The sequence below is a fragment of the Cervus canadensis genome, chromosome 11 (genome assembly GCF_019320065.1).
Source record: "Cervus canadensis isolate Bull #8, Minnesota chromosome 11, ASM1932006v1, whole genome shotgun sequence".
NCBI classification, from domain to species: domain Eukaryota; kingdom Metazoa; phylum Chordata; class Mammalia; order Artiodactyla; family Cervidae; genus Cervus; species Cervus canadensis.
Genome location: NC_057396.1, coordinates 41634991 through 41647101, shown reverse-complemented (window position 1 = coordinate 41647101; position 12111 = coordinate 41634991). Strand labels below are relative to the sequence as shown.

Here is a 12111-nt window from a genome sequence, read left to right as displayed (position 1 = left end):
GTTTCTGCCAAACGAAGATACTTCTAGTGCTTCAGTTTGTGCTTTCTCAACAGGACAACGTGGATCTTGGAGAACTGATGTTTTCCCTCTGCTATCTTCCCACGGCTGGCAGGCTGACCATTACCATTATAAAAGCAAGGAATTTAAAGGCAATGGACATAACAGGAGCATCAGGTGGGACAATCTCAAATTCAGATTTCCTCCTACAGTTCTTATATAGCACCTCATGAAGCTTCCAGTAGAGTAATAAAGGTACATGGACTTTGGAACCAAACTGCCTATGTTTAAACCTAGTCCTAGACCTAATAGCTGTGTGAGGCTGCCAAGTCAGTCTCTCTGGGTTTTAGATCCCCATCTGTAAAAATGAGGATAATAATAGTGTCTGGCTCTTTGGGTTGTTACAGGATTATGATGCCTAAGGATGCTGCGTGGCACACAGTGAATGCTCCTTGGTGTTAGCTCTCATTATTACTACTAGTATTCCCTTAGGTCTTCTCCGCCACGTGACTGTGGACTGGACCCACAGTTTGCACATGCTGATATATCTAATTGGGTCTTTCCTCAGATACAAGCAATTGTCACCTCAGGCTTTTAGAAGATTGATATCCTATATCCTTCTATGAAAGGTCCATCAGTGAACTATGCAGTTTGGTTTTTCCATTGAATCAAGCATGTATCCTTAAATTTTAAACCCTCACAGAGGGACTCCCCTGGCAGTCCAGTGGTTAAGATTCCACGCTTCCAATGCAGGAGCATTAGTTAGATTCCTGGTGGAGGAACTAAGATCCCATGCTGCTTGGCATGGCCAAAAAATAAAAAAACAAAACAAACAAAATCCTAACAGAAGGTATCCTGAAATGGAATTCCTTTCTATAACTTTACAAGCCACCTCTGCAGGGGTTCCCAAAATGTGGTCACAAAGTGCCCAGTCCACTGGCTTTTGGTCACTGAGATCAAAAGATGCAATATATTTTGCCTCCTGGATACCAGTGTTTTATTCAAGCAGAAAAAAAAAAAAGATGTGACCCCTTCTGGCCCTCTAAGTCCTCCTGGACAGTGTATGAGTGTCAGGGCCACCCATGGTTATGCAGGTAAAGCAAGGAGAACGCCCCCACTGAGCAGGAAAATAGTGAGGTGAAGCCAGGAATGTCCCACCAGGTGCAGAGACCAGCCTCGTCCCCTGTCACCCATTCGCAGCATGGCCCCACAAGCAAGCCTGCATCCTTTCTCTCCCCAACCTGCTGAACTGCTTCCCCCTTCACAACTCGACTGCAGGCAGCTCAAGAGCTTGAAGCCCTTGCGCTGAAGGACATCCACCCACACCTCAGCTTCTCACTATGTCTAGGTGTTTAGCTTCTCCCTTTCCTAAAGGCCTGTGTTTTAGGAAAAGACTCTGTGGGGTGGCTCCGAGTCAGAGCGTGCCACCTCTTCCCCCGTGCCTTGAAAATGGCTTGCGTTTCCCTTCCTGTGGCAGCCTGGCAAGTCCTGAATCCTAGCTGGAACATTTCTAATTTGATAACAGTCACACTATTTTTAAATTCCACACATTTTGAGGAGAGTGTGTCCTGTGCTTTTTCCTGAATGAATGACTTAATTACCCCAACTTCAGTTGTTGCCCAGACATCGTATAAATTAAAATCCTTAGACTCCAGTCTGCAGGCAGGTGAAGGGCTTCTGCACCCTGTGGGCCTTGAAACTCCACCATGACGAAACTGCTGGCCTAAATCTGCATGTCTCCTCACAGTACCCCTGCTTCTCATGGTCTGTGCAGATCCCTACGTGAAAGTCTCACTGATGTGTGATGGCAGACGACTGAAAAAGAGGAAAACATCCACCAAGAGGAACACTCTGAATCCTGTTTACAATGAAGCCATAGTCTTTGACGTCCCTCCTGAGAACATTGACCAAATCCACCTGTCCATAGCAGTCATGGACTACGACCGGTGAGATGCCTGGAGCTGTTTCCCATTGCAAACCCACTGTGCCCAGGACCAGGGGAAGGGGCGGGAGCTGTGGATTCTTAGCTGGTGTCCTAGTGCAGCCACTAAGCAGCGCCCTGAGAGCTGACGGACAAGGAGTCAAGCCTCTAAGCGCTCCTAGTTCTCATGGCTCTCCCCTCCTCCGTCCTTCTGTCTCTTCCTCGCTTCCCCTCTCCATCCCTGTACACCCCTTAGAATCTCAGCTTGGAGAACTGTGGGCCCCACAGATCTTAATCTTCCCTCAGGCAGTCCTACCTGGCCTTTATCAGAAAGATTCCACTCAAAACAGCAGCATGATTACTTGAGCCAGACCATCAACATTTCTAAATACACAGCTTCATTCTTTTTTTTTTTCTCTTCTCCCAATATGTTTAATAAAGATCATTTCTATCCACTTAAGTCTGAAAGCAAACACAGAAATGTTCTCTTGAAATTGCTAGAATCAGTATGGATGACGGGGTACATTAAAATGTATCAGATGCTCGACTTTCTAATTAATACCGCACAGAAGAGATATTTATAGCCTGCATTGTAGCCAATTGTGTATTTAAAAGACTGATTTGAAAAACAGTCATTTTAATATGCAAAGGAAGTACCAACAGGGAATTATACATGTTAAACCAGTCATTAGACTAAAATGCAAAGTCTTTTTTTAATTGGTAACCTCCCACGTGGTCTGGGCACAATTATAAAAAAAAAAAAATTTATTCTGACTTCTAATGTCTTACAATATCATTTGCAGCTAAAAATTTTCCCACAGACCCTGAAATGTCAGCCCAGCAGCCTCAGTGCCCTGAACACTCTTTCCAGCAGATTTCTGGGTGAAACATAATCGTCTTGCAACCCAGGGAGCATGTCCATTGGCTCGGCTGCACATGGGTGTGACAGCACACGCTGGCCCGTAGACCTCATCCTGTCCCTCTGGATGACACACAACACCAATAGTGTCAGGCCACAGGAGGGAACATGGCCCACCAGCCGTGGAAGGCTGGGCCGGTATTTTTCAAGCTATTGCCAAGTTTCCCACATCGACAAATCTGATTATGTGAGCTCTGCTTCAATTTAATTCTCAATAAGCTCATGAATCTGGCCTGGAAAAATCCATGGCAGAATTCATGGGGCTTCTGCATGCAACTGATTTTAATGAGCATAGAATCCAATATCCTTCACACTACTTTTCCACCCTTGCCTCCCCCTTGCCCTGTCCATAGGAGAAAAACCCCTCATCTTTGCAGGAAGGAAAGAGAAAGAGCCTGTGAATTTAGATCCCAGAGAATTAAAGGATGAGCCATGTAATTCTGGATGCATGCAAAGGACTTATAACCAAAAACTGGAAGGAAGAAAAAAAACGATCCAAGGCAGATACCTGTCCGAGGATGTTTCAGAAATATTAGCTAGGTATTAAAGGATCTCAGTGTTTTTCTACAGTAGGGGACTGAAGTTGGGTCAGAGAAGCAAAGCTGGGCTTGGAAGAAAGGAGGGAAGAGCATGGAAAGACAACATGTTTTATAAAGAAAGGTCTTGCAAGAGGTAGGAGCCACCTCCATTCTGCCCTTGTCAGTTCAAGGCTACAGCTGCCAGACTCAGAGCTCTTCCATGACCCATTCTTGATTCCCGTTTGCGGAAATGAAACAGCCATCAGTGCAAGAAACTCCTTCCAGTGCCCCCATTTTTCATTACATAGATCTGAAGGCCTGAAGTCAGCCTTGTTCCAGAACCAGCGGCGGCATCCTTTGTGTGTGTCAGGGAGTTTTTCCAACTCAGGGTTCTTGGGAACAAGCTAAGTCCTGCCAGTGTTAAGATAGCCCAGGTGTGTGAGGGCAAGACTCTGGGCTTCCTCTCTGTGCCCCCCAAGTGCCATATTGGTCCCCAAGTCCTAGTGGCTGTTAAGGTTGATCTGTGCTTTTGCATTCGGGAATGAAAAGAACCAACCCTTTCCTAATTCCTCTATGTTTAATTGAGTAGTTGCTGTTCTTACATACCAAAATATTAGGGAAAAAATAACTATTGTGGACCATTTCACAGTGTAGGTCACAATGAGATCATCGGCGTGTGTCAAGTAGGCAACGAAGCTGAGAGGCTGGGCAGAGACCACTGGAGTGAAATGTTGTCGTATCCACGCAAGCCCATCGCACACTGGCATTCTCTGGTGGAGGTAAGACCCTGCTCCAATGTGCACCCCTTTGCAGAAGGATAAATGTTTTACAGTTGAAATGCAGGAGCCACCAAAACTGTGAGTGTACCGGGTTCTCTGGTCATCGATGGGTTTCCCTGGTTGTACTTCCTGGGACTGTTCCCTGGGAATTGGATTCAGTTTGCTCCCTGCCAGTCTGCTAGGTTTTGAATGTTGACCAGGGATCATCGTTCACTGTGAATGTTTTCAAAAAAAGATCTAGATTCTCTTATTTTATGTCATGGCTTTGGATTGACATTTGGAGGGCATCTGCAAGATCTGGGTAAGTGTGGAGTGTCAGACCATCATAGAGTGACTTATAGCTGGCATCAGAAAGAACTGGAGACTGGGGGAGATGAAGCATGGATTTTAGGACTAGCTCTACCATAAACCTGTGATTCTGGGTTAGTATCAATTGTATATGATGAAAAAAAAATAGCAAGTGAAATGGAAATTTATTTCTCTCTCACATAAAAAAAGTTCAGAGGAAGGCTGTCTAGGCTGTTATAGTGGCTCTGTGATTAACAGAAATCAAGACTTCTATCCTTCTGCCTCCCTGTCCCGATGTGGGGTTTTTTTGTTTGTTTGTTCTGTTTTTTGTGTTTTTTTGAGGTTACCTCATTGAACATGGCAGCTAAGCTCCAACCATCACATATCTTCTGGTCATAGAAAGGTGAAGACACAAGCCAAAAGCACATACCTTCCTTTTTAAAGGATTTTCCTTGATGTCTTATGCAGCACTGCTCCTTCTATTTAATTTAGTCACAGAACTTGGTCATAAGGTTATGCCTGGTTTCAATGGAGGGTAGGAAGTATATTCTTTTTGTTGGTGGCAGTGTGTACAACTGAAAAAGCAGGGTTCTGATTCTGGTTGCAAGGTAGAAGAAGAGTGGATACTTGCAGGCAGTGGACCATGGTTCTGCCGCCCACACATTCATTCACTCACTCCCCTATCCTTTCCTTCTCATTCTTCCCCCATTCATCCTTAACTCAGTGACACACCCTCTTTTTTTATTTACTAACTCTTTCAGGAATAAATTGCATTCACTGAGTGACATTTCTATGGGTCAAATGCCATATTAGATAGAAAAAATATATAGATGTAAGAAACCTTTCCTTTCTTCAAAGAGCTTGTATACTCTAAGAGAGAGGATGGCGTGTAAACTAACCACTGAAGTGCACGATCATAAACATTATCATCCCCATCAGATACTATGGGGCACAAAGGAAGGAGGTGTTTGTCATGCTTGGGTGAGCTTGTCCACGAAGTCTTAGTCCCTCCTGCTCTTGGGAAGTGAACTGAGCCCCTGGGAACAAGAATATGAGGGAGTGTGGGTTCCAGGCAGAGAACTCCCTCTTATTCTCCCAGGGCAGGCAGCTCTGTTCCCTGCAAAACCGTCTTGAGAGGCCGAGAGCAGAGCCTTGCTCACTCAGTGTGGGTTTCACTGCCCTGGACCGTCAGGAGAGCCTAAGTAAGCATGCAGGGCAGCTGTGGAGAGGCAGGAAGACCCCAGGGGATGAAGGGACCGTCTTTGTTGGAGATGGTACCGGAGGGGACGTGCAGGGCATGGTCCGAGGGCTGATTCTAAGGTTCAGGGCCTCCAGGTGGTATACTCCAGGAGGGCCTGGGGGCCCCCTAATTTTCAGGTCCCTGAGGACACCTCTGTCCTTGGGCCACAGAAGCGAAGGCTCTCTCCTGGTTCCAAAATTAATCCCTGCGGGAGACCATCGAACCTGTGAACCACTTGAGAAATAGCTAGGGGACTGGTGCTGACTACGATGCACCTCACTTCTTCAGGTCCTGGTGGAATTCTCAAAGGAGTCCATCTGTGGGCTTATATAATTGCCGGAGCCTGTCACTAGCAGCGGCGGAGCATTTGTAATAGACATTTTGCACCCTTACAGAGTCTCTGCCGACTTTCATTCTTATTTGTGATCTGGAGTGTTAAGAAGTGTCAGAGCTTCTGAACACAAGGATTGGGAAAGGAGTGAGGACCAGGGTGCGGCGTGGAGCTGAGACAGGAGCCCTGATTCTGTGCACAAGCCCCTCCCTGTCCATGGCCTTGCCAGGGAGTGCCTGGGGGTGGCACATTGTACATGAGCCCCCAAGCATGGCGCATGCACCTCACATGAGGGAACATGTAGAAAGCGGGCCTGGGAGGCTCCGCTCACCGCCCAGGAGATGGGCCTTAAACCCTGAGCACTTGGCTTGTTGCAAATCCGTGTTTGACAGTTATGTGAGAAATAAGTGTTTTTAGGGTTAAACCACTGAAACTTGGGAATTGTTTGTTAACAGCAGCTAAAATTACTTCAGCGATTACAGTGGTCTTTTCTCAACCATTGCTGCAGAGCTAGGGAAATGAAATGTCCCTTATGTGAAAGGCAAATGGAGGGAGGCTTTCCTGGCCCTGTTGCTTCCTGTGTCTTTGAAGTACATGCCCAAGACTTTGAATCCATCCTAAGCAGGGAAGCAATATTTTCTCTTTTTAAGAACAAACGTGTAATGAGCAGAACTGCGGCAGTGGAACTGGATGAGGTGAAAAGCGGTGTCAGAGGGGTGACCACGCTTTGCTGACACTGTCAGGATGGAGGGGGCTATGGGCAGAGCAGTTGGAAGTGCTCACTTTGGGCTTGGATGGACCTGGACTCAAATCCCTGTGCTGCCTCTCAGTTGCGTGTGTCCGTCCCTTTCTGAATCTCTTTTCTCCTCTGTCAAGTGGCCATAATAGTGCCTGTCCCACAAGGGTGGTTGTGAAGATTAAACAATCTAATGTATGTGAAGCACCGTGGCTGGCACCCAGTAAATGTTCAGTAAACTTCCCAGTTACCACCATTATTTATGTAGGTCCTATATTGCTGTGTGTTCTCATGGGACTGGTGCACAAAGAAACATCATAATGTTTGTTATAGAGGGAAAAAAGTTTGGATATCCCTCACCCCCCACATGCTGGTGAGTGGTCACCTCAAACTGGGGGAAGGGGTCGTTTGTGACTTGGCTGGATGTAGGTACAGGTATTTCAGTTCTATTCTTTCTCCTTTCTTCCTTGGCCTTAAAGATAAGTTACTGTTACACTAAGAACTGTTACATTTTCTACTTTAAAACAAAAATAGCAATTAAGTTGCTATTCTGTGTGTGTGTACATAAGCATAAGTATAAAAATGAATGAGCAAGAGAGAGAAAAGAGAAGATACAGGGTAGTTAGGATTTAGTATGAAGGGAGGCTGGCCTGGCAGATGCTCTTTGCTGCTGGGGGCCGTGAGGCCAGGTTAGGACTGAACCCTGGGACCTGCAGAGATCTGGCAGCCTGCCTGGGGCTGCATCCAACATACCCTGACTTTGTCAGAGCAGGTGGCAGATGGAGTCTTCAAAGCCAGTGAGTTCAAAAATCCGTTTCTCTCTCAGGAATTCTGGACGGCTTCACTGCACACTCAAAGGTCAGCCAGTGCCGCTTCACTCTCCTGTCTCCCCATGATGTCAGTGGCTCGGAAAGCTGTGTCAACTCCCTCCGAGCAGCTGCCTGGGCCCTGGGGACAGGAGCATCCCCTCCACAGGCCCTCAGGAGATGACAGTGCTCTCGGGGCTCCCCCCACAGTCCCCTCCTCTGTATATCCAAGAGAAGATGGTGCTGAGCACCTTTCCCACTCCTACACGTGGAGCTGACCCCAGCATGCGCTCCGGGGGGAGAGAGAGAAATAGCTCCAAGTTTCCATCGCTTCCTTGTGAAGTGTTGTTTGACCTCTGGATTAAAAAATAGTGAATTTCATTGATGGAAAGACCAGACCACAGACACCATTGGGTTAAAGCAGTTTTTACTTTTCTAAAAGGGATAGAATCTGATCAGAATGTACAATGAAGGTCAGCAATATTCCCCCTAATTGACAGAGATGCAAGATTCTAAATCCCAAAGCCCTGTTCAGGGGGTACTCAAGTGTGAGTAAGTCCTCCTGTCTCCAAACTCAGTCTTTTCCCCTGTGTACCTGGTTAGTCTTGACACTCTGCAGGACCATCCCAAGAGCTGAAAGCCCCTACAACTCTCGGTTGTGCAGTTCCTAGCATAAGTAGTGGTGGGTGTGGCACCGTACACCCTGAGGTGAGCAGAGTTCTCATCTGCCAGCCACTGCCCCCTTGAGGGTGTAAACTTTGAGCTGTGTGACTAAAGCAAATGTTATCACCCAGACTCGACTGGGAGTTAACCACTGCAGGCCCTTTAAATCAACTCTAGATATTATCCATCAAGTGCCCAGCAGGCCTACCCAAAGTCTTCGAGGGCCGCATATTCTCAAGATTGCCCAAGCTGGATTAAGTGTCCACTCCTGGTCCACTTTGCTAGAGGTCAAGGTCATGGAAATGCAACCTGGTCCCACTCCAGCAGGAGTGTTGAAAGTAGACTTCCTGAGAAAGGTCCGCCCCTTCTCAGGGAAATGGACACAAGTGACCTCACCTGATTCCCAGAAGATTTTGAAGTGAGGAAGTCAAAGGCTTTAGCACTCTGGGCCAGCTGTTACTCGTAACAGATTTAGGAAAGAGGAGCAATGGCCCAGAAAGAGGGGGGCTGACTGGAAGAAACCAAGCAGGAGGTCAGGTTCCATTATGGAGTCTGAATGTGTGTAGGCTCGGGTCCTTGTAAGGATCAGACCAGCAGAGAAGGAACCGGAGGCCAGAAAAAAAAAAAAAAAACCATGATACTAGGCAGAGTGGGAAGGCCCAAGGGAAAGTTGCCACGCTCTCTCCTTCCTCCCCAAGCCGCCGCCTGGAGAGGAAAGCACAAAGACCCTGGTGACGGGGGACAGCAGTGTGCTTGCATCTTGACTGGGCTTGTTGTCCTGCTTGTCTTTGGCCCTCAGACCTGTGCTGATGGAACCCCCTCAAGGCTGACCAGGCCCCACTGCACCTCTTGACTGCCCTGAGGTCTCTGAGGCCTGGCAGCACCTCATTTGATGCCAGGCTCAAGAGGTCTTCTGTGCAGCCCAGGTATAGGGTCGCTTTCCACACCTGCTGGTTGCCCGCCCCCGCAACAGAAACATTGTTGGCCAATATTGTCATCTCCTTTTCACATCCTGGGAGCATTCAGGGATATGCAGGAGACTCAGGAGTTACGTGGCATTTCTACCTTGTTCCTCTAGCTTCATGTTGGCTCAGGAGCCATAACTGCATTCAGCTTCCTCAACCCACCTGAAACTTGAGGCTTCAAGGTTTAGGGGTGAATCTGGACCTCACATCAAGTACCCCACATCTCTCCTAACAAAGGCTGTCTGCTTCCTCTTTCTAACTAGTAAAACTTCCTTTATATCAGAGCGTCATTTCCTTTAACCTATAACTTATGTTCAGATCTCCAAGATTTCCTCTCAACATTGGGATTTCAATGTGTCTCTTTTCTCTTGACAAGGCCTGGCTTTAGAGACTCCATTTCTGGAGGGATTGTCTGATCCTTGACCTCATGTTGTTTGTCCTCAGTTTGCAGGACATGTAACATTGATTCCTTTGAATGTAACAGCACAGTTTACAGAGAATGGAAACACTGTCCCTGTTACATAGGCATTGAATTAGTATCTGAGGAATGAATGAGTGAGTGAATGAGACATAATGAAAGCAGTTGTGTTCCTTTAGTTCTAAAGTTCAACAGTTTCTCAGTCCAAAGAAGAAGTCAGTTCAGAGCAAAATGTAAAAGGTATTAAGACTGAATTTACAGTGAGCTCTTCAAATGGAGATGGTCCTTATTAAGCTCCAAGCTCTGATTACCTTTTCTTTATTTAGGAGAAGGATGTGAGAAGAGGTCATTTCCGCCCCCCACAACCCTGTCACTTTGTTCCCATGAACTGCCCTCTGATGGTAGTGACTCTGTATTTCCAGTGCACTTGGGAAATATTCAGAACAATAATTTAGGCACCTTAGTAAATTATGAAGGTCCCCCACATGCTGATATGGGTGGTCAGGTTCTGAAGAACTTTGTATCTTCTTTCATAAGAGACAGAGGGGCAGAAACCACAGACGTCCCTGTGGCAAATGGCAGAGTGCTGCACCCCAAATGAGAATTGATCAGGACATCAAGGTGACAAGGACATCGGTCTGCAAGTTGACTTTTCTCACCAGGGAAACATTTTAGCAGCAATTTTACATCAGGTAATGATTAGCTTGGCCTACCTGTGAAAATTTTAAAAAAAGAGGAAAATAGTGGGAAGGTATTTTTTGGACAAAATAAAGGCCTTATGATTGAGATTTTTTTTTCCCCAAAAACTAAATTTTTTATTGGGGGATTTAGTATTCCGATATCCATAAACACCTGCAAAGCCCCTGAAGCAACACTGATTGCAAAGAACATAGAAATGTAGTACATGTTGGGATCTGAAAAACATGTAACAAACTTGTTAGAATCTGTGCCAGTTGATGTAAGTGGCCAGAATGCAGTTTGGACCAGTAGGCATGGTTAGTGTTAATGGGGCATTGTGTTTCCTGCTGGTGGAGGGAATGGTCAGCAAACAGAGCCAAGAGCATTCAGTGTTTCCCAAGTAAGTCCTCTTTCCTATGTAGAATTATCTGATTTAGGGGGAAGAAAATGGATGCTAAGCATTTTCTCATCTTTAACTAATATACAGAATCTGTGACTCTTCCAGTGGTCTGTAGAGATAGGAATCATATAAACCATGGAAGCATTAAGGTAAGAACTAGAGGTATGAATACCTTGGGAAATACCAAATGCAAAAGTAGGAAGTCAAGAGATACCTAGAGTAACAGGCAAGTTTGGCCTTGGAGTACAAAATGAAGCAGGGCAAAGGCTAACAGTTTTGCCATGAGAACGCACGGTCACGGCAAACACCCTTTTCCAACAATATAAGAGATGACTACACATGGACATCACCAGATGGAAACACTGTCCCTGTTACTAGGCATTGAATTAGTATCTGAGGAGTGAATGAAAACATGAATGAATGAGACATAATGAAAGGTCCGTCTAGTCAAAGCTATGGTTTTTCCAGTTGTCATGTATGGATATGAGAGTTGGACCATAAAGAAGGTTGAGTGGTGAAGAACTGATGCTTTTCAACTGTGGTGCTGGAGAAGACTCTTGAGAGTCCCTTGGACAGCAAGGAGATCAAACCAGTCAATCCTAAAGGAAATCAACCCTGAATATTCATTAGAAGGACTGATGCTGAGTCTGAAGCTTCAGTACTTTGGCCACCTGACACAAAGAGCCAACTCATTAGAAAAGACCCTGATGCTGGGAAAGATTGAAGGCAGGAGGAGAAGAGGATGAGATGGTTGGATCACATCACCGACTCAATGGACAGAGTTTGAGTGAGCTCCAGGAGATGGTGAATGACAGGGATGCCTGGTGTGCTGTAGTCCATGGGGTTGCAGAGAGTTGGACACGACTGAGTGAACAACGGCAGAGGTATGAGAGATCATAACACTGCGTTGGAAAGTACCACTGGTGCCCGAGTAGACAGTCAACTGCATCTTGCCTCTGCTCTCTCAGAAATGACCTTGCCTCAGCAGTCACTGCCCTGGAGCGTTCCTGAAGCACACTTGAATAGTAATTAAATAAGAGGGAGGTTAACAATGGGCTTGGGCCTTCAGCAGTCTCAGCTCCAGGGCTGGTGTTTAGAGGTGACTGCTAATACTGTGGGCTGATGGCCAGTTCTTTCCCCATAGTTGAAATGAACTAGCATGTTTTATGACAGCCTCTGAGAGAACCACACTGCCTCATGATTGATTATCTGTGGAGAGGAGAGTACTTCCTCAATTGGGTCCAAGGCAAAGGTGGGGCATCCTGTGTTGAGTGAAAAAAAAAAAAAACCCACACAACTTAAAAGTTGAGAGTTATGTTTTACTCAGCAGACAAAACTGAGGACTTAAGCCCAGGATACAGCCTCTCTGATAGCTGTAAGGAACAGCTCTAAAGAGTCAAGGGAGGATCCAGGATATATAAGAGTAAGCAAAGACCGGGTAGTCAGAACATC

General features: G+C 46.2%; 1 protein-coding gene across 2 annotated transcripts in view; it reads left to right on the top strand.

Moving 5' to 3' along the window:
• SYT9 (synaptotagmin 9) overlaps positions 1-12111 on the top strand; it is a 205817-nt gene that overhangs the window by 148291 nt on the left and 45415 nt on the right. Inside the window, exons 4-6 of one of the 2 annotated variants that reach the window (XR_006272093.1) lie at positions 54-174; positions 1772-1943; positions 4010-4134. Coding sequence is in view for 1 of the 2 variants with exons in the window: in XM_043482537.1 (XP_043338472.1) it covers positions 54-174; positions 1772-1943; positions 4005-4134 (423 nt within the window). In the remaining variant the exon portion in view is untranslated. Of the gene's footprint in view, positions 1-53; positions 175-1771; positions 1944-4004; positions 4135-12111 lie in introns of both variants that reach the window. The other variant, XM_043482537.1, reaches the window with a different exon arrangement.